Source organism: Tyto alba, unplaced genomic scaffold, assembly GCF_018691265.1.
Source record: "Tyto alba isolate M040663 unplaced genomic scaffold, T.alba_DEE_v4.0 Super-Scaffold_6, whole genome shotgun sequence".
Classification (NCBI taxonomy): domain Eukaryota; kingdom Metazoa; phylum Chordata; class Aves; order Strigiformes; family Tytonidae; genus Tyto; species Tyto alba.
This window is the reverse complement of record NW_024881327.1, coordinates 11,219,089-11,242,633: the sequence shown is the minus strand read 5'-3', so window position 1 is coordinate 11,242,633 and position 23,545 is coordinate 11,219,089. Positions and strand designations below refer to the sequence as shown.

General features: G+C 39.9%; 1 protein-coding gene across 1 annotated transcript in view; it reads right to left on the bottom strand.

Annotated features, from left to right (window-relative positions):
- MMRN1 (multimerin 1) overlaps nucleotides 1-19,254 on the bottom strand; it is a 46,729-nt gene extending 27,475 nt beyond the window's left edge. Inside the window, exons 1-2 of the mRNA XM_032999389.2 lie at nucleotides 18,662-19,254; nucleotides 2,014-2,133 (exon numbers count right to left, since the gene is read on the bottom strand). Of these exons, the coding sequence (XP_032855280.1) occupies nucleotides 2,014-2,133; nucleotides 18,662-19,188 (647 nt within the window). The 5' untranslated portion in view covers nucleotides 19,189-19,254. The remainder of the gene's footprint in view (nucleotides 1-2,013; nucleotides 2,134-18,661) is intronic.
- Nucleotides 19,255-23,545: the final 4,291 nt, after the last annotated feature.

Below are 23,545 nucleotides of genomic sequence, written 5' to 3'. Positions count from 1 at the left end.
TCATCTGCATGGATTTTAAAGGAACCTGATGTCTATTTAGTGCCGTCAGAATTCTTCCCTGAATATTTTATTCAGGAATAAAATATTGCTAACTTTTATGGAAACTGTTACAATTAATATCTACTAAACTGGACAGAGTGAGACAAAAATACAATTGTGATACAGCATTTTCTTTTAAATCAGTAAAAGAAGTATTCACAATGAAATTATGACACACCAGTTCACATTTAGTACGCATTGGAAGCCTTCCACTCTGATTATTTTAAACAGAATTATACAAATATTAACCCAATAAAGCATGAAAATTTCCACTCTGGAAGTCGATGTAAGGAGGGCATGGCTATTGTGATGCCTCAACACATTCTGCATGTCCTGGCTACCCCATCGCTTTTTTTAGATTTCTTAACTTCAGACAAGTCAGCTTAGAATGAACATGCTGCAGTTGGGCATACAGAAGAAACTAACTATGGTAAGTCTACTTGCCTCTTTTAATACGTTAAATACAAAGTATGAATAAAAAGAACCTCGCACAGTTCTGCTAGTTGCTAAACAATAAAATGATGAACACCTAACATATCAGAAAATACAATTATAAAATGGTTACAGAACCATTTTGGACACACAGTCCCTGCCTAAGTCATTCCAGAAAGGGATATTTGAAGGTTGTCAGAGCAAAAAAAAAAAAAAAATCCTCCCAATGAATTAAAAAAATGCCACCTTGTTTTACACTGTAGTTAATCTTGTCAACCCTTCACAAGGGATGTAATATTATATATATTAAAATTCACAGCAGCTGGCAGGAGCTTTGCATGTATCCCCAACCAGCTTTGCCTCTGAGAAATGGCTTTTTCATCAGCAAGAACTCAATAAAGATTAAGGTGAACTGAAGTCAAGAGAGTTTTCCGTTATTTTGCTGTATGGATGGTCTTATTTTATGATAAAACTACCTTATTCTGCATTAGCATAATCCATTCCTGAAAGCACTCAAAAATGAAGCATCCATGAGAAGAATTAATCAGAATAGCTATTTCAAAAGTGACTCTCCACATAGACAAGCTCCAGAACTGTATATACTAGAGACTCATTTACAGGAACAGCACAAGGATCTAATTGTCCTACAAAAAAAAAAAAAGAAATCAGATTTACTGTGAATCTTCTGGATTGAATTAGGAAAAAAACTGGCAACATTTCAACCACGGGGTCCACTCTACAGTTTTGCAATACAACTGACTATACTTCAGAGTCATCAAATCACAAGGATACTCTATTCCCAGTTTCACTTCAAAGGTTTAAGTGTGTTCTGCCATACCACCTAGAGGACGATTCTCAGAACAGTCAAACCAACTTGTAAGACTCTTTAGAAATTTTTCAATATGGGAAAAATATGTGACCACCTCTGTTTTGTTGGTGCTGTTTCAGTTTGTCATTTTCCAGGCCCATACATTAAAACCCAATTTCATTTACTACTGAAATATAATGTTTGGAGAGTACAACAAGGCACCCAAACCAGAAATAACAATCCGAATATGTTTAACAGTCATTATTTACAAACTGTATCCAGGCCAGTTACTTCTCTAGGTTCACTGCCTGACCAAAGCTGTGCCAGAAAGAAGCACCCAGCAAAGAAGTAACAACAGAAATCTTTATGCCTCTCAGGGGAAGCCTTTTGCTCCAACAAAGCACAAGCTTAGAAAACTGCACAGAAAGAATTTTCTTCCCCACGTCCCCACATATGCACCTCTCCTTACAATATGCCAGAAAAGGGGAGCAGGCAGTGGGCTTATTTGAAGGCTTTGGACTGATCAGAGGGTGCCAGAGTAAAGGCATGCCAAGTCATGAGCTTTTACACTTGCTACAGGAACATGTGAAGATGAGACCTGGAAGCATGCTAATCTGCTCCCTTCTGTTTTCTTTTACATTTCTAAAGTCATGGTTGTATTAATTATGCTGGTGATATGCAGCTGGTGATAATTAAAGTACTTGGAAGTACTATTTCTTCTTAGTTCTACACACCTCTGAGCACAGGACCCAATACCCCGAGTGCAAGGCTTCGCTCTGCCTGATGAGAAGGTTTCCAGGTTGTCCACTACCACTGCAGGTAAGAGTCTGGTATGGACATAAGCGCACCAGTTCCTGTAAGATACAAAGGGTAAATATAAATAAAAGTACAAATAACATTTTCCACAATATGATGATATATTTATACAAAAAGGGGAAAGTTAACCCATAATTTGGGGATAGGACTAAGTTATTAAAATTGTTTGGTTTCTCTCAGACTGACAATGTAGTCTTGGGCAATTACATAGTCTTTGTCCTTCAGCTACCCATTAAAAACAAAGAAAACAAACAATTATTTCTCCATCTGTGCATATATTTATACTGCAAATCTTAGATTTTCTTTGTAAATGTTTGTGGAGCACGAAGTACAAAGAAGCTCTCATAGGCGGCAGTAATGACAGGTCTTAAAATACACCTACACTTCCAACTACTGAAACTGTTTATCCAGAATTCAAAGGATTGTTTAGTAAGGTTTTTAACCACCCATGACTATCACTTTATGGATGGACATTTCTACTCTTCCTTCCTTGCCCTAGCAATACTGTGGTACATGTAGACAGTGTTCTGCAGTGCATTTTGAGGTCAAAGGCACACACAGCAGTAACATGCCATAGCTCCACACTTACCCATGCCACTGGCCACCCACCCAGAGAAGGAAGTCACATACAAAATGAACAAACTCTTGATCACTGCAGCACAGGATGTAGGAGCTGGCAAGTACAAGGCCAGGTCTGGGTTTTTTAAAAGGGATTCTAAGGAGGGTGCAAGAAACTGCAAGGTATTAAATTGGATTTTGAAACCATATGATTTGGTGGAAGCCACAGTAGAGAATAGAATTAAGTAGAAATTATAAACTGAATAATGGCTCAGGACAAATTTGTACAGGGAAATCATGCCTCAGAAATCTATTGGCATTATTTGAATAAGAAGCAGGTAGATAAGGGAGTGATTTTCTGAGGTTTTTGGCAAGGTCACTCGCCAAAAGCTATTAGAGGGGGGAAAAAAAAAAGCAATCTGTCACATAGTAAGAAGACAGATTCTGTTACAGATTAATAAGGCATTAAAACAGAGAGGTGAAAGACCAGTTAGCTTTCTCAAGAAACAGTTTATCAGCAGAATCCCACATGGATCTGTTATAGACCTTATATTCATTAATGAGGGGGAAAGTAGGTGAACAGGGAGATGACAGAGTTATACAGAGCAATACAAAGTCATTTTGCTTAGCAAACCTAAAGCTGATCTCGAAGAATAGCAGAAATCTCATGATACTGAATTTCCAACTAATTATCAGAAAAGGGTCTTGTAATGCAGAGTCAGGCACAAATAAAGACAGCATGACAACCTAAATTAACTATCATCAGGAAAAAGATCTTGGAGTCATTGTGATTAGCTCTTTAAATATGCCAATTTAGTATTTTGTATTAACTAAACCAGTGAATCGAATACATTAAATTATTAGGGAAGGACTAAATAACAAAGAGAAATCACCGCTGTTTCTGTACATCAACTCCTTGTTGCCATGTATGAGTTTATGGTTAGTCCACACTTTGAGTATAGAATTCAGGTTTGTTCCTACATCCTAGAGAGAGGTGAAAAGAAAGATACAAACAGAAGATGAAGAGCAGGAGGGATGTGAAGTCATGGTATTCATTATGCAGTTTGTCTGGTTATGCCAAAGAGGCATCAAAACAAATCAGGTTTAAACTTAAAGAAAAAAAAATAGGTCAGGGTAGTATTTCCACAAATATAGACTGTGCCAGATTTGGAAGTCTGGGAAGCTAAAATGGATTTTTAAAAGCAGTTAAATGATTTAATGAAAGAATACACCATTAAGGTTTTGTTGGTTTGGGTTTTTTTAAACATAAAGTTGTAGCTATAACTTCTGTCTCAGGAAGTCCCCCAACTGCAGATTGGAAGGCATCCTCAAGAAAGTATTATTGGACTTCTGCTGGTGGAACAATCACCTGTTTGGTCTGGTAGTGATTCCCCACCAACCCGCACAACTTAGTACAGCCTTTCTCAGGGTCATACATTATTCTCTTATCCATGCTGAAACACATTTTATATTTGACTTGGTAAGTTAGTGACAAGACATTGTTTTGGTTGTAGGGCTGGTGAATTTGATACTTCCACACCAATATTTGTGTACGAGAACTTAAAGTTCATCTTCCTGGGTCATGGTTTGCTGTTAACCTTTGCTTCCAGTTGTAGTTGTTCTGTTAGGATTTCATAATGCAGCATGGAAATATATATTTACATTACCCAGCTGACCCTGAAATCAGTATCTTGCTATGGGCTCCTTACAGTGGAAATTGAAATACAAAAGCAGATTAGTTCCATTTACTTAACTGGCATTAATACAGATTCACACTGCTTCAAACAAGAACAGCACAAAACACAAAATATTATCAGTGTCTGTCCTTAAGTGATTGTTTTTGTCTACCAAGATCCTGCCAGTGTACTCACATTAAATTCAGTAGTGCTTTATTTGGAAAATGATTCCTAAGAAATCATCAGGATAAGGTAGGAAGTAAGATGCTAAGGCCAACAAACTGAACATCTCAGTATTTTTGCTGTAAATATCATATTGTGGTGCTCCCTCACACAACACATACTGTTTAATTGATGAATAATGTGTTTTATGTAAAATGCTTTTTTATTGAGTCTCTTTGATCTGATTTTGCTCACTCACCCTCCACAGCCTTGAGAGTTTTCATTAGGATAAGATTTCTTTTTAATTCGGTATAAAAAGGCTGGGCTTTTGTTTGATGCTTTCTTTATAGTCTGTCTCCTCTAGCTATAGCCTTTTGTGTGTATCTATTAGAGACTCCATGAATAAATATTTACTAAAAATTAAATGCAGCTCTCAACCATAAGCTTAAAGACTAGGTGCTCTTCTTACTATCTCTGTGGAAGCCAGGAGCAACTCTACACAGGTTTAAGACACATAAATTTGGAAGAATCAAAAGGAGACTTAAGTTCTTTTAGCTATGCAGAGGGATCATAAAGTTACTTACAACACCCCTCTGGGTGGGGCATATGGGTCCTTTACAGTCTCCTGTATCACACAGAGACTAGCAGTAATAATTAAATAATAATGATATTTGCAGTTAAACACTGTCCATAGTTAGCCAGAGAGAGAGCTTGTACCTCTGTCCCTTCCAGCACACCTCTGCAGCAGCAAGGGAGGATAGGCACCCCCTCTTGCCAAGCGCTCAGTAGGAGGACACAGCTCCCTTACAGGCATGGCCAGGAAGACAACTCTTCCACGGGGGTTCTGTCTTGAGCACCAGGGAGCAGCAAGAGCAGGGCTTCTCCCTAACAGGATGTAAGGAAGAGGCAACTACTCAAACTAGACACTGACCTCAGCAGCAGCATAGAGTACCACAGCACCAGAGACAGGCAAACAGCAGTAGGGTGACAGAAACAGGTCAAGTAGTGACCCATCAGGCAGAGGCTAGGTGATAAATTAGGTCCAAGAAGGCTACTAAGGACAGGCACCTTTAAAAGGAAAATAGGCTCAACCCTGGGCTTAAATGGAGCCCCTGGCCCATGAACGTGGGTGGAGGTTTCAGGTGAGGTTGTTTAGGGCAATCAAGACTTGTTAGCTTGCTCAGGGCACTACTACTACTGAGCTCCTTTCTCGCTGCAGGCATGAGGTCTCTTCCATTTCACAGCTGCAGTGAGGGTTCTGCATTTGCATACCAGGGTTAAAAACTGTAATTTTTTTTCTCTGAAGTGCAGCACATTAAAAAAAAAAAATCTCTCAACGTATGAATGGGATACTAAACATATCTTAACAGGTGCAGAAAGCAATACTGGGCCAGACAGTTGTCTCTTCAGGAGAAGCTCTGATTAAGCATGGCAAGTCTGTTTATGATTTGATTGTGATTTAAACTCAGTATGGAGAATGTAAACATCTAAATTCCTGAATAACTCTCAGCAATTAACTGATGGCATATAAAGTCTGATCAGAAGATATCTGAAATGGTATTACCACCTCAAGCAGTTATGTAATGCCACACCTCTCTGACTGTTGCACATTAGCTATCTGGAAAGTGAGGAACAAAGAGCTGACACCCTGGGCAGCCGAGTGCTAAGCTTTACATCTCTAAAAATCAAGAACTCAAATATAGGAGTCAGATTTTTAAAATCTGGGCTACAATGATCCAGCAGTGAGGTTAGGACTTGAGCTTCTGGCTCCCTAGCCTGTGCTCTACCCTCACATGCAGACTTGACAGCTCGCCAAGGAAAGGGATTAAGCAGAAGACATATAGCAGTGCTGTCAGTGACGACCTTTTCTGCAGTGCACACAAGGTATAATTTTTGGTAATTGAATTCCATTTTACATCTGAGAAAATGTGGTCAATGAAAAGATAAAACAATTAAAACAGGCATAAAAAGCAGTTGTAAAATACAGGAGAGCCATGGAATACAGAGAATCCATTTTTTTAAAAAAAAAATGTGTTTTAAAATTCATAATGTAAATCCACTAATTACCATGATTATTGAGGGTGACTAGCTTCAAGGTAAGAGCTAGTGGAACTTGCTTATTTGGAGATGCCCTCCAAAGGAAAACATGGTATAATACATCCCAAATATATCATTTAAGGACTGCTCTTGGTTTTTAAAGATAGTCTGAAAGAGTCTCTGGTCTCTTCCAAAAATTTAACTCAACTTGAGCAGATTATTTAACTCATTCTTAAGCTACATGAGTGCAATGTCTGAAGCTGTGGTTCTCACATGGCCCAGCAATCTTTGATCAGGCTAAACTGGAAGAAATATTCACAGCGAGAGAGCCCCTGGTGTGACTCATAATTAGGTTTATACTACCAATGAAATAAGCTCATTAAGAGATGTTAAGAATGTAAATATAATTTTGAAATCAAATTGTCTGAAAAAATGTAGATTTGGAAATATAAGATGAAGCGTGGCGGAAGAACTATGACAGGCTGTGTTCATGCAATGGCAGAACAGAAGACAACTGATTTGCATAACAAGACTTTAAACCTGAAAATCCTCTTTACCCTCCATGGAATAATGTATTCCAGATCAGCAACACAGGCTTCTAACGTGCAGATTTTGTTGAGAGCTGCAGGAGCCTAGCGTTTCTTTTGCATTGAGCCTGATTTCAATCAGGAAAGCTGTATTTTAAAACTAAACAAAATCCTCACAACATACAACAGAAATCTGGACTGCAGAGAGCAGTGCAAGTCCCTGGCTGGCATAAAGCCCATGTGACAGATTTCATCCTCCTCTTGCATGTGTTGGCCAGGAAAGCTCACTAGCAGCAAAGTGTGGGAGAGTACCTCTGAGTCTCCAGGCCTTTGAAATAGCCTCTTTGCTTGTGATATCTGCAGCAGTATTTCCAGCTCGAATCAAAATACTGCTACTCTACCTCTGCATCATGTGCAGTTTGACCCTGAGAAGCAGAGCATAGCACAAAGAGCGGTTTCTTTTGCAACTAATAAGCATGTCTACACTGCAGCCTTGGCAGGCCTGAGTCCTCTGGGGTTTCTGGCCATTGTGAATTCAAAGTCCTGAGTAGCTAATGGGCCATGGACCCTGCCCACATGGCTGGAGCAAAGCCTACAACTGGCAGGGTATTAGCGGGACCCAGACAGTGCCTTTAAGTTTTCCTTTAGCTTTTGGGATCTTACACATCCCATACAACTTATCTAGATCTTGCACTAATACCCTCTTGGAAAAGTTTTCTTCTCTTCTGCTTACACCAGTCCTTTTCCTTTTCCCACAAAGAAAACATTCCCACGAAGCATTTCTTCGTTTCCACATTTGGCCAGAAAATTGAAGGGATGCAGCCTGGAGATAACTGTGAAACAGAAGTAGCTTCGGGGCAATTGCAAACAGTGGCTGCCTGCACTGGGTTGGTAGCAAGGAGACCAGTGCCCAGTTTACATGAGTATGTACGAACACATGCATTTTCCTCAAATGAAAAAAAAAAAAAAAACCAAACCTTATTTCTGACAGTGTAAGACAGGTTACTGTAGTGTTTCCCTGTGTGCAGCTGACTCATCTTCAGCGATTTGCATCAACCTCATTATATGGAGGTGTATGTATATATATATGTATGTATCTGGTATGAAATGCTGGGCAACATCTTGCAACCTCAAAGGGATGCGGTTCCCTGCAAAAGCAACTTCCCTGTCTGCAGAATGTAACCACGCGGCCTACAGAAACCTGCCCTGTGAGGCACAGCTGGAAGACAAACAGTAGGCCATGTCGCAGCAGTAGTTTACTTATTGTGTAAGCTTTCATAAGCAGCAAATACGGTTCCTGAATTTACTGTAAAGATTTCTGAAGCTGGGCTTGACTTTATACGATGAAAAACGCCCCACTTGGCTTGAAGTAGCCGTATAAGCACGTGCTCTTACATATGTCCCTGCCTCCTGATTCAGGGGACGCTCAAGAGCCCTTAAACTCCTCATTGCTTCGCTGGCGCGTCGCCAGCACTCTTAAAACCCTCGGCTAACTGGCAATTCGCGGGGTTTACGCTGTGCTTTACCACCTCTTCGGCGGCAGCCTGAGTGCCCCGCCTGAGCCGCCCGCCCCCAACGCGGCTTCACCCCATCGCCCCCCCGCCGCCGGCTGCCCGCAGCGTGAGGGAACCGCCGCCATCTGCCCGGCCGGTAAACCGGCGCCCGGCCGAGACCTCCCCTTCGCCCTACAGCTCCACCGGCTACCGGCCCCGCCGTGGGGCGGCGGCGGCGAGGGGGTACAGACCGCGGGGCGCCGTGAGGGAGGAGGCGCCGTGAGGGAGGAGGCGCCGTGAGGGAGGAGGCGCCGTGAAGGCGGGGCGGGGGTGAGGCGCTGCCGGGCAGGGCCGGCAGATGGCGGCCGTTGCCCGCGGAGGCGGGAGGCCGCCGGTGCCGGTGCAGTCGGCTGAGCTCCCCGGCGGTGGTGACGGAGAGCAGGCGGCCTGCAGGGAGGAGGGCAGCAAAAGGAGAAAATAAATCTGTTTAACTCCAAAGGAGTGCTGTGGCTGCTTGCTGGTAAAGTTATCTGGTCGATGGCTGGGTTGTTCTGAATACCTTCGCAGTCAACGGGAAGGTTTCTGTTCAACTTCAGCAGGCTTTGAACCGGCCCTCTTGACACTGTAATACCGCGTGTTGCTGAAAAGCACAGTACAGTTTACACTAACATTGTAAAATTATAATTTCCTTAGGGTGAGTGGAAGTTTATGAGACTGCAAGGACCCCTTCCACAGCACATTTCCACTGTAAACTGTTCTTTGGGTACATTTCCACAAAAACAAAACCAACCAAACAAACAAAAAAACACCACAATAAACAAACAAACAAGCCCTCACAAAAACTCTCAGCTACAGAGTATCAGGTGTACCTGTACAGGATTGCCTCTGCTTGCTTGTAAGCACAGATCCTTGCAAGTGGTCCTAAAGCCACTCAGCAGCAGCACTGGTGGTAGTTGGGCCAAAAAAGGGTATAGCTTTTGTTCTGCCCCTTTCATATTATATCTGAAAATGAGTTATTTTTATCCATGAGTAGATTAGATTACTTAGCTTTTAATAGAAATGCTATTGAATCAGTGCAGCTGAACATCACTGAATCATGAAAATGAGATTATTGTGCTGCTGAAGGAATACAAAAGGACCCAGAGCTGGAGCCGTCCTTAAAGTCAGCGCCCGTCTTGGTGGTTGTGCCTCCCTCACATTGTATGCAGTTTATTTGTATTTCACAGAATAGTTTATGAAATACTAATCTCAATTCTACACCTGTTCTCATTTTGTGTTTTCATTTACACCTCATCAAAGAGGTTGTGGACAGATACTACAAGCATCTGGAGTTGGTAGACGCCTTGTGAAGAGAGGCTGAGGAGCCAGGGCTTGTTCAGGCTGGGGAAGGGGAGGCTTTGAGGGCACCCACCAGCAGCCCCCCAGGCCCTACAGAGAGGCTATTTAGAAGGTGGATCTAGGCTCTTCCCAGCACTACATGGCAGGAGAGCAAGAGCCCAAACTGAAACAAGAGCAGTTCAGACTGAGAATGAGAAGGTTTTTCCCCATGAGGACACCCAGGCACTGGAGCAGGGCCCAAAGAAGTTGTGCAATCACGAGCATGGAGCTCAGCACCTGACTGGATCAAGCCCCGAGCAGCCTGGTCTGACCGCACACCTGGCCCTGCTGTGAGCGGGAGGTCAGACTAGGGACCTCCGGAGATCCCTTCCAACCTGAATGATCCTACGGTTCTGTGAACCTGTGATCTTTGCTTATATATCTATCTCATTGGGGTGATATGATTGTTCTTCTGAATACAGTAAGTTAAGTGCATTCATCCATAAAAACATATAATGACACGGTTTGGAAGAAATAATTTTTTTCATGTTGGTTTGTTTTGTTTGTTGGGGTTTTTTTATTTGTCTGGGTTTTTTTTTTTTTGTGTGTGTGTGTGTGTTTTGTTTTGTTTTGTTTTATTTTGTTTTGTTTTTGTTGTTGTTTTGTCTTTTTTTTTTTCAGCTAGAATCTTTCCCAGTCTGAAAAGCTGTTACATGAAGATCAGTTTTTAGGCCCTGAATTTAGGTTGTATAAAAGTACATTGCTGTGATACATTTTCAGTTTGCTTTAAACAACCTGTCATGTTTGGAGGAGGAGAGATGATGTTGATTGTCACAATGTAAACACTTAGATTATAAGGAGACCAAGCACCCTCACAAGGTTTTTTTTGCTATTGCATGGGAGGCCAGGTTTTGGTTTCAGCAACTTCCTTTGAACTCCACTAGGGGACTACAGAGACCCCTCACATTTTTGATATGGTAAATTCTGTCTCTTTAAATGGACATCAGTCATCTTTCAAAAATACAAGCTCTAGTTCAAAGAGAAATTATAAACCCAATCCAAAATCTGTTCATTTCTTAGGTTCACTGCCTAGCTTCCTTTGCTCTGAAATGCATGAATCTCAGCTGAAATAAAAATTCAATACTTACTAGGGACTGACCATAAACAAACCAATTTGGGAAATCTATTTTACATGCAGATTGGAATATAGAGTCTGGACAGCCTCTGAAGAGTGCATCTAATATGTAATATAATATAGTATGTGATGGTAAAATATTTTGTAGGATATGATTTTAGCCCTGAGAAACAGATGACTTGTTGACAATGAAGTATCAGATGGGGGGAGTTGTACCATTTGTTTAATGGTTTTTTTTTCAGGACTCAGGGTCCTGACATTTTGTCCTATTACAAAATACAAATTTGACTCTCAGCATTCATTTCCTTTTTTTGTATGCACAGTGCTGAAGCCTTGGACTGTGAACAGCCTCTTTGTCTCATCCAAGTTTTCATTTACTATTGTGACCAATTGTATGTCCTACCTTGTGATACAAAAGTTAACTCACAATTTCCACTTATCTAGAACTTTGCCGATCTACTTTAGCATTTTAAAATTTGCCTTGCTGTGAGCCAGATGAGCTCTTTTAGGGTATATCTCTCTCTCTCTGTGTGTGTTCAGAGCCCTTCAAAATAATCAAGCTTTCCCACAGGTAGAACTTAAACTTTAGAGAAGATGTCCATTAATCTGCTTTGAGAATCATCCAGTAAAATACAGTTGAAAACGCAGACTGCTCTTTAAAAGGGTCTTAATTCTGTGTTTTTCCCTCTGGAATATAAATTTATTTTCTATCATCTAACTGACCCAGAGTACAAAATTCATTAAGGTAGTTCTAGTTTTGTGTACTGTCAGTGCTTCTCAGATGACATTCAGTGGACTTGCTTTTCACTGGTTTGTTAGTCCTTTTGTAACATACAGAAAAGGAGACTGCAGTATGTCAGTGATGGTTTCTCCACTTCAAGAAACAAGGACCAAAAAAACCAGCCTTTATAACTGACAAAATGAAAATATTAAAAAAGAAGATCCATCCCAATTCTGGGGGTGAATGTTGTTCTTTAATCTGTTTATAGTGTTGTTTTGGGCAGTTTCTATTTTCTTATTTAGCTTCATTAAATGGTTAAATGCCTTGCCAGTTGCTTTGTACCTGATTTGCCACTTACTCATGCAGATCTGTATGTTTATGCTGTCACTGACTGATTTCTTAAGGGGCCCTTAAAAAAGGATATGAACCAAAGTTCATGAAATTCAAGGTGATTTTTTTCCCAGGCTTTTCCTATGACCTACGGTGTTACTTACCTGGAGTGTAATACAGAATGGATGCTTTGAGATTTGTCAGAAAGATTGTCTTTTGTAACACTTTCATTCTCTATCTGTCAACACAGATAATGCCTTTGGAAAACATATGGGGACACCTTGCTTCTGTTCTTTTACTTGCCACATCTATTCTAGGAATTAGTGTCAGTTTTCTAAAATGTTAATCATTTTTAGATTTGTAAGAATTAATATTTTCTGTGGAAACTTGAGGAGATGTTTCTGGTGTACCTTAAATGAAATGATGCAAGGAGTTGAATGTTTTCATTGAGTGGGAGGTAAATCCTCACACTGTGTCCAGTTTGTTACAGTAATCCTAATCCATGTAGTGGTGTGAAGAGACATTAATAGGGCTGGAAAACCATCTGTTCCTAATCCTTGCTGTTCCCATGGCAGATGAAACAAAGATAACCAGGAGCATTAATGCAATAGTGTAATGAGATAAACAGAAACCTTTATTACCATCATTAAAAAATTTCACATGTCATCTGTATAGTCATGCCTTGTCTGAATCTGATCGCAGAAAAACTAAATAACTAGACTCTGAGGAGGCTAAAAGAAAAAGATTCTGGGATTTTGGGGTTTTTTAAGTGCTTTGTGAGTGTCTCAAAAGCAACCTGGGTGGAGGTATATTTTTTTTTAAATGTTTCCTGTGGTATGTATCCTGTGCTACAGAAAACAATCTGTCATGACTCTGCCATTGCTGAAAGGCTGTCTCAGAAAACCAGAATTTGGGATTTTGTTATTTCCTGAATTATTATCTGGTTTTCAGACATTTTATCACCTACAGTATAGGACTGTATGAACCTATGTTTACCATTTCTTCTCTCCCTGAAAGATAAAATACCCCACAGGGTCTCTCTGGGAGGCAGTGCAAGCTGGGTAAACCACTTCCCACCCTGGCACTGGAACTGCCCGAAAAGTGACCAACACATTGGAGCAAACAGATCCCTTAATTAATTCTGTGCATGGGACATCAGCAGTGGAAAAATTTCCTTAGTGCACTGATATATACAAGAAGTCTGTGAATCGCATGGACCTTGTGCAGCTCTTGCCCTACCCCAGTGCTCCTGTACAGTGTGCAGTAGTACCCAATCTGCACGATGCAGTAATATGTTTTGCTACTTCACACCAGCAGTCTCAGTCATCTATTAACTGTTTTACTTCTGTGCTCAGCAGAAGACAGCAGCAATCTTTAAATACTTGGGTTAAAATTCTCTATGGACGGTTAAATTTTCTTGGTACCATGCCACATGCATCATTATGGAACTGCATAATTATGTCCATTGCCCCATTTATTCTGTGGATGAAATAGCAATGAAGTAGTGAATACCAGCACTCGGGTGAATTATTTGTTTTGGTCTTTAGGACTACAATGGGAGTAACATTGCATTCAGCATATGTAGGAAAATTAGATTGTGGGCTTACAGCCAAGCATCAGAAGCACACTCAAGGTGCTGCTGGACAACAGGGGCTCACTGCAAAGGCCTTCTGCATGGCTGGAATACAACATTGTGAGGGCAAAACAAGCACTTCTTGTCAAACATGCTCTGACACTTAGCCACCAAGGCAACCCAAGTACAAGAGGTTCCTCCTTTCAGGTTGTAGTGAATATACCTAGTGAGGCAGAAACCTAAGCCATGCGTGGCTTTATTTATTGTAAGTGCACAGTGATGCAAAATCTTAAGAAATCGAATCAAGAATTGTTTGCTACATTAAAAAAATGACATGATCAAAAGAGACTGTGAACTTTGCATTAACTGGGCAGTTAAATCATGTTTCTACATGTCTTATGTATTTGAATCATCTGCTGAGCTGAACCATTTGTTTTAATTTGTTGGTACACTAGAAATTCTACCAAGCTGATACAGGCAAAAGCAATTTTGGGGGGAGAAATGCAGAGGTCTGATCATGAGAATGAAATATTTCAGCACTGTTACCACATGTGACAGCTAAGCAAATCCGTCCCTGGTGATGACTTTATTAAACCCTTCTGTACTTAGTAATAAAATACTGTCACCTCACCACTACCCAGAGTAATGGCAGGGGAAGTCTATGAAGACCTTCAGTGGATTAATGATAATTAGAAAATGTGTAATACACACATACTAAGAGAAAAGAGTAATGTAGAGCCATCCAACAATGTGGAGATTTACAGCCTGAATGAAAGTCTCATGTATTCAGAAGCTGCCTTGAATAGTAATTAATAAAACTGGCTTCAGAATGGAAGGATGAGTGTGCTAGTCTCAGGACTCCACTTCAGACTTGCTCCTTAGCACCACTGTTATTTAAACTGCTTTATACAGTGAAATACTGCAGTTGTCTCTCTCCACAGTCTAAAGATGTATCTCACATGAGCTCAATTGAAAAGAACGTATTATTAATTTTCTTCTTTGACACCAAATTGGTGCTCACATTTAATGTCACTGAACTTTGGAAAAACTCTCTGCTGCTGTCACACAACTCTAATTTTCCAGCGTTTCTTTATTAATTGATACGGATAGCATGAAAATTTGAAGATAGGTAGAAATGAAAAAAGCATGCATATTTGTTTGTAGAGACATAAGCCTTACATTTCAGAGCTTAAGTCAAATTCATTGCTAGGAGTGAAGAAAGTAATTTCCTTCTGCTCAGGCCATTCCAGATGTGGTTCCTATGAAGTTTCCTTGTTCTTCTGAACGCTTGGGTGCAGGCCCTCCCAGAGTGGAGACACCTCACCAGAGAAACCACTCTTCTGAAATGTTTTGAGAGCAGGTAGCTATCAAATCCATAAATTATGTCCTCCTGTACCTATTCTAAGATTAACTATAAAATTGTTCCCCTTCACTGTGAAAGAACAGGATTTCATTGCAGTTTCATTCCAGTGAAGAATAAGGAAGACTGTAGAGTTTTTAAAGATAACAATATGCCCGATATTTAAAACTTAAAATAACACATTGGGATGTGATATAGAGAGGATCAAAGCTAAGCTTTCCTTTATTAACAGCAGAATCTTGAATCTGGAGCCTTTAGCCCTACTGACTGTACCCCCTCATCAGGTGACTGCCTGTTGCACTACATCTCTGCCCGCAGAAGTCCTGTTGGAATCTGAAAAGCAAACCTGAGACGAATTTTTAAAATAAAGTCATGGTCTATGGCAAATATGGTTCTGTTTCAGTAGGGAAAAAATATTATTCTGACAGTTCTAATATTGAATTTCCTTCAATAAAATCAAATGAAAACTCGTCAGGATGGCAGCTGTGGGTCTTATTCACCCTGACCAGCCTGACGTGGAGTCTTCACTCATATACCCTGCCCAGGGGCTCAGAAGCCCCACTGAAGTTCACCCCAGGGCTACATTGCACCAGTGCCAATCCTGACTTGCAAGCTGACATTCTGGCCTAACTTTGACCTTACCCCATTGCTATGGACTTGCCCAGCGATCACTGGGCTGTGTCTTGCACTGGTCACTATCCTCAGGGCTGATCCTGACTCACTGATTTGCCTCCCCTGCTTGAGGTTGGCACTGCAGCATCCAGGGTGAGGCTAGCTGCTATATCTGGGTGTGTCCTGCCTGCCACACTTGGTGGTTGTCAGAAATACTTTTCAGATGCAGATTTTTAAAATCCATTAAATATTTCCCAATCATGCTCTTCTGACATTTTAATGGGAATTCTGCAAAAACAAAATGAATCTGAACTTTTTTCTGATCTTGTTCTAGTATGCATGCGATATGTGTACATAATATAGTCCTCACATAATCTAGGGTAGAGATAATGAGGGAATTATCTTTGTAATTAAGCCAGTAAGGCACATGACCTCCTTTGGAAAGGGGTATTTGGGTAATTAAGCTTGTACAATGGGCATATATTGTACCTTGTTGGTAATCTGACAGCCCTGGAGACTCTCCAACAAAGTATATGTATTGCTATTTTTTCAATTATATTAAACAACAAATGCTCATTCTTGTTTTGTTTTCCTTCCTCTTGTTTCTCACTGACCTATCTCTATTGTTCCTCTCTATGGAACCTCTTAACATCAGCATCTCTGCACATATGTTAGCACAATGGGTTGCTATAAAGGATTACAGAGTCATGCCGTTCCTACAAGGTCACTCAAAAATTCAGGTTGGAATACAGACTGTAACCAAATAGTTGCTTTCATTCAAAGTAAAACCAAAAAAGCAAATTGTGCTTCCGAAATTCCTCAGAGGTAGTACACTTTACAACTATGTAATCTGCTACTAACTCATTCATGCTGTGCTCAGGCATTAAAGCTCAAAGCAAGATGTATGTCTTTATTGGAAGTTTTACAGCATCTCTTTCACTTCATTTGCAATAAAGATGCAAAAATATTTTTTTAAAATAAAACATATGCTAGAAATGGATAACACCTGCACATAATAAATAAAAATGCTTGCATTCTTATGCATAGTTTCTCAGCAGTAGCTTTCCAGGTGTTTCACAGCAGTGATCTGTAACATTGAGCACAATAGACTGGGCATTTTTTCATGACTTTACTGAAAAAAAATGAGTCACAAGTGACTTTATGATTCATCCAGGTCTAATACATGGGGAAAGGGAGACAGAATAACAAAGTGACTTACTTGAGTCACAGTCCGGGTCAGTGGCAAAACTGGAAGAAAAGCTCAGGACACCTTAGATGATTGTAAAAACACTTGTATGTGGTAGGAAGGCAAGGCTTCTAACACAAGGATCTTAATGTGAAAAGGATCGAGCCACACCTAGAACTGTAGACATTTGCTAGAGAAAGGCCCAGCAGTTTGGAAAAGAGAGTGGGGATTCAGCATTCTGTTTTATGCTGGGGTTTCATGCTGCTAAACATTCCTGTAACTTTGATATGCAATCCTAGCTTTATCACTAATTTTCTCAATGGACTCAAAAAAAAAAAACCCAAACTTTTATGCATCTTGCACAGCATATTGCTCATCGACCACTCATGAAATAGGGTGCTAACCAATATGATATTTGTTTATTTTGCCTCTCTGCAGTTGCGACCACATCCCATTATGATAAATAAAATATGAGAGTTTGTTCACCAGAGACTAATTTTTTGCTTTCTATATTTATATCTTATGTAACAGGTGGAAACAATACCAGCTGATTCACAGAGGTTTTCTGAAGATTAATCTCACTGGAATACTATTCTTGAAAAAAGCTGAGAAAGCTAAGGACTCTAAGGTTAGCATATGTCAAGATCTATTTTAATAGAGATGCAATTATCAGCACTCACATATAAAGACAACCCATTTAACTCAGGTTGACTCAGACACTGCCGAACACTGTAGTAAGGTGTTGTAACAGATGACATTCACAACCCAAGGAGTATGCTAGGAAAGCTATCTGGGAAACACAGCTCCTTACTGGGGTATCTCTTCCAAGAGGAGGCAAAGGACTCCTTTCCTCTCAGTCTTTGTGCATTATTTCATTTATGGATGACCCAAAACATGCTCACATCAATAGGATTCTTTGAGTTGAAGCAACATTATCTCTCAGCCACACGTAGCAAGATAATTGTAGGAGCATTTCTAAGGTGTGGTTTATTCTCCTTTGTGTGAATTCAAGCGAAAGAGTTTTTCCTTCTTTTGAATGCTAACACTTGGGCAAGTACTATCAAAAGAAGAAATTATATTCTGAAATCCTACCCTCCATAAATACTATGGACAACAACCAATCCTTTGTGTCTTCCATTTTCTACCAGTATCTGCATATATATCAGCAATTAAGTGAACCTTTCAACATCTCCAAAGTCAGTATTAACATCCCCATTGAGATTTTAAGACATTAGAGAATAAATAAAATAACAGAGTGTTCCAGAGCTATAAAACTAGACAGTACAATTTTATATACTCTGTTATGCACAACTATTATGTATTAAGTTACACAGTTCTGAATGCACATTCATCTGCAGCACCACTTTTCATAAGTTTTTATCATAGAATAGTGTTTCAAATTGTCAGACATTGATGCATTTTGTACACTTAATTGCTTGTATTGTCAATTTAGTGGAGAGGTTTACTAACACAGTCATTTTTTAGTAGATTCCAAATGAAAAGGTGCATTTGCAATTCCTTTTACCCTTAAGAAAAGAAAGGAAAAAAAAGTAACTATTTTTTATTATGCATAAAACAGGCAGGCATCTATTGTAGTCTTTTTCTATCCAGATATGATAATGACTTTCCTTTTGGTTTTGAGATAACTACCCTGAGTAATAAAATATTGCAACATTTACTCTGCACACAAATGTATGGTTTTAACTGAGTAAATACTGCAGGTTTGTTCCCTTGCTTGTTTTAGATGGTCTTCTCTAAGGCCAGAAAACAATTTTAATGAAATTACTAGGGCTTTTGCCAATTATTTTACTGGGAACAGGAAAATAACCATTCCTAAGCAGAAGATAGGAGACAAGAAAAAATATGTAACTTTTCTTACTTTCCCCTGGTAGTTTCAAAGCTGGATGCTTTGGAGTTGGCATCCTGCTGGGTGCTGGTGATACCAGTGCTGTGGGATGACTGCTTGAGATATCTGTTCCCTGTAGCTGTATCCCAGCTTGTAGTGACTTCTTGATAGAGAGGAACCTCTCTAGCACTGCTTTGTGGAGATGTCCCTTTGCTGCCAGATGAGCTTCCCATCTTATCTTTGTCAGAGTCAGCATCTTGCTGTCCATTTGACTGGCTTGCAAGGGCAGAGGTTGTGGGATTGGAGGTTTTCTTCACTGGTTTCATTCCCAGAGGCTTGCCTGAAGATGCAAAAGGGGGTCCCTGTGAGGCACTCTCTTCGGCAGCTGGGATCTTAGAATGGGGTGACTCCACAACTGAGGTCGGAGATGGAGTCATTTTTGAGGGACTTGTCCAGGTTTCACCATCCTGGCCTGTGGTCCAGAGGTTTTGGGGAGTCTTAAATCCAGTGCTGACACTCTGTAAGTGCAATAGGATCAGCAAGAAGATTATCTCCTTCATTCTGCTGGTTTGTAAATGCACATTTATTTCCCAAACAAGAAATCCTGTAGCTTCTCCCTCCTCCTGAGCTGCTGCTCATACAGTGAGTCTACCCAGAGGATGCCCAGACAGGCTTTATTTTTGTAGAAAGGAAACAGGTTTTGGTATTTCAAAACTGACTGAGGAAGCCTGGTTTCCTGTTTCTGTGGATTCCTCTGCAACCTGTGACCCGTTGGAGAACAGGAGCCTGGCAGCCTTTGTGGGGGGAAAAAAGAAGTTTCTGCAGAAGCCACAGGATAAAGATTAATGGCACAATAGAAATGTGGAAAAATATGTACTGTAAAGTAATCCTGAGGGATAAAAACTGAAATTATTAGGTAATTTCCCTTTCACATGTATGCGTACAGAGAACAGAGTGACTTGTCACATGTGCCCTTTGGATGGTCTGTACTTGTGACCTTGTTATTGAAAAAAGAGTTGGCAAAACTAGTGTGCTACATAAAGCTGAAAGTTTGCTGTCTTCTTTTTTTTTTTTTTTTTTGTTTGAATGTTTAAGCACAGTGCTGCCAAAAGTGGGGAGGCAATAAGGAAGAGGTTCATACTGTATTCATTGTTGTACCACAAGCCTTTGAATGTTTACCTGTCAGTCATTGGCCATTTATGCCACATCGTCTTTCTGTATTTCATACAATGATGTGTATGAACTATTTCTATAGCATTGCACCTAGGTGTCTGGTGTCACTTCAGACTCTCTAGAGTACAAGAAACACCTACGTGGGGCTAGCAGAGGTGGCATATGATCTATGGAAGATGTGCCCTTCTGGGACAGGATCCTTGAGGGCATTTCAAATGGTGTTAAAAGCTTACCCAGGGACAACTAAATCCCATCCCAGATCCACACTGACTGAAATTGGAGTTTAGACACCTAGTTCACATGCAGGTCCATATTTATGAACCTCTAAACCCATATCTCTAAATCTGTTAGCCGAACCCCATCCATAGACAAGACTGAAAAGAATATCCTAAATCACTGAGTCCATTCCTTCCCATTTACTGTATACTTTCACAATTAATTAATTATAGTTATTATTTTAAAACAATATTAATTGCAGCCTAAATATAATATTGGTAACTTCACATGCAGAAAATAACTGGGGAGATGGATAATCAGTATCAAGAATAAAGATCATATTTTACAGCAGAAGGGTAGACAAATATTGGAACAGGTAACCTCAAGAGGTTGTGGGATCTCCATACCTAGAGATATTCAAAACTCAACTAAACAAGACCCTGAGCAACATGATCTAAGCCCTGCTTTGAGTTGGGTTTTGGACCAGATGACCTTTGGATGTCCTTTCCAATCTATATTACTCTATGAAATTATGCTTAGTTGCTGCAAGGTTGAATACTGCAGTCAGGGAAGAGAAGAAGGAATCTTTTCTCCTCTACTGCCATTCTGCAGCTTTCTGAGACTAAGGAGAGTTAATTTCTTGTTGAAGGAAAAGAAATGAATTCTAATTGCTGCAGAAATTACATAAAGAAATGTAACATGAAATTTTAAAGCCGGGAGAAAAAAGTAACAGAAAAGACCTGTCAGGAAGCAAATACTTCTGAGATATTATTGTCAACCTGTTCAAAAACCCTCTAGCCACTGACAAAAGTGCTGCACTAAAGACTATGGACAATGCATCTATGAAAACAACCTTACACACCTGGAAACAACAGCATCTCCTGGGCATGCTTCATATGATTTGAGGATCACCTTTTCTCAAAAACAGAAGCAAAATCCCCATTCCATGGGAGTTTGATGATTAACAGTGAGACAATGGAAAAGCTGATAAATGATTTGCAGTTCTCTTCAGAAGATACTTAAGAAAAAAAAAAAAAAAAAAAAAAAAAAACACAAAAAAGCCCCAAAACAACACAACAACAAGAAAAAAAAAAAACATGGAGGATAAACCACTAGCTCTTATTGCAGTCAAGTAAATTTCTGTGATGGCTGTTCCTGATTTGAAATATTTGTATTGCAGTGCCTTGCCTTCAGTTTCCAGGTGATAGTCTGGCCTTTTAGGTATGCTAAAGAGTTAGGTTTTCCATTTGCTATGATTTTATTTTTCTGTTTTATTGTCTCAGTAAAGTGTAGGCTTCTACTCTGCAAGTAAAACAGATACAGTTTTGTGATACAACATGTCAGAAAAGAAGTGTAGTTGTGCTCCCTTTTGGTGACTTTATTTCCCCTCTCCTTTTCTTATTCGTAGTGAAATCTGTAAATGCCCTTTGAATGTAGGACACAGGAAACAGTCTGATGAACAATCTCATTTAAAGGCTAACATAAGCTGTTTCATGTGAGTGCTTCTCTTTCTGAGCTCTATATTTGAGATTGTGAATTAATACCCTTACCATTAAATGATTAATATCATTTAAAGGCTAACATAAGCTGTTTCCTGTGAGTGCTTCTCTTTCTGAGCTCTATATTTGAGATTGTGAATTAATACCATTACCTGAATTAGCATTTGTCATCCCCTATTTTTAGGAATCCCAAGACAAAATGAGGGGTAAATTAGTATTGACTGTATTTGCAAATTAAATGCAATCTGGCTTTAAAAAAGAAAAATCACAGCAGTTGCATACTGTGTTTATTTATACAGTCAGAGTGCCTAATAACAAACAAAGCTTGGATTCTGCTTTGAGATAGTCCACTGTAAGTGTTAATTCTGCCTCTAAAGTCTGGGAAGCAACTTCAGATTCCTACCAGTGCAGAGAAGAGCAGTGTAGAAGAGTCTGGCTTTTGGTGAATGGTAGATTTCATTACAACAGTGTTTATTTCACTGTCTGAATACTCCAAAATGAAAATTTATTGCCAATATGATTTTATTAGTACGTCTGGGCTGTTGATTAAAAGATAAAATTGTTTGAAGATGTTTTTATTTAGCAAAACAGTCTTGGGACTGTAAGAAACACAGGACATCCATTTTCAGATTGTTGCATGCTGGATCTGAATCCCAAGATCATTATAGATTGTATTTCAGCATTAATTCACATCCAAGTGCTGCTTGCCTCAGGACAAATTGAACCTAGGAAAAGATAAGCACTTGGATGTATTTGGTGAAACTTAGGTACAAATAGATTCAAAATTATCCTGAAAACTACCACTCAACATGCTGCTTACTTCCTCATGCATAATTCCATATGTGCCGTATTTTTTGTATTAGTTGTGTATTAGTGTTACGGAAGTCCCTGGATGTTGAGTTGACCTCATGGACTTTTATTGTTAAATTTAAAAGTTGAACTTGGAGCAAAAGCTGGTTCTCAAGTTCCCAGTCTATATTAAGTGCCCATTCTGGAGTCTACACATATGCTTGCTGTTGTACACATATTCTTTCACCCTATGAATCTGAATTTTTATATATATTGGCACATTCAGCAGGAGGGATGGAGAGTCTCTCATCTCCCATGACAGCACAGGATGGTAAAAGAAAGAGCTTCCTGGGAGGTGGAAATGGAGTCTGAAAATGCAACTGCACTCCTGCGGTGCATTTAAATAATCAGACTACATTACATAAAAGAGCAGTACCTTCTGCTCACAAAAGAGTTATCCCTGTTTGGTACTGTGGAAGAAATAACAGTACTTATTTTCAGGGTCATAGCTGTGGCTCTCCAGATAAGGCAAGTACTTTACTGAAGCTTGAGTAAGCTGACCAAATGCTGGGATTTTAGAAACACTTTTCTATTTACCATCTGCTAAGGGCACACACTCAACACTGTGACTTCAGACAAATCCCTGTTCAGCTTATTGAATAACTTGAACCATCTTCAGGGACTTTCAGCTGTCTCCAAGCACTGTAAAGGGGGCATTAGGTTTTCTCTCTTCTGCAGTTATCAGACTGCACAGCCACTTTGTCAGAGCTACTGTTGATTTTTCAGATTATTTAATAACTTCTGTAAGCTCACCTCTGCTCCACAGCCACCGTCTGTCTCACAGCTCTCTATCATCCTCACCCTTTGGGGTTTACCAATAGTAAAGCTGTCCCCAGCCTTAGTCAGAGTAGTCCAAATCCACAAGGGTTAGGAACCTCAGAACTATCCAAGCCAAGGACTGCACAGCCAGGTCATTTTCTCTACCTCTGCTGGCAGCTACAACAGCTGTAAAATGTTGCTCAGACATTGGGCTGTATACCTGCTTGGCACCTGCTGTCACAAGTGATATGGTAAAAACTGAGAGTTTCTGTTTGAGGAAGCAGTTATTGAAGAGCACTTTATTCCACTGGCATGCCTACTGCTGGGACAACTTGGTTTTCCCTTGCTCCAAATAAAACACATTCATGTTTGAGATAATTTCTCACATTGCTTGCAGCCTCTTGGTACTAGATGAGCTGGT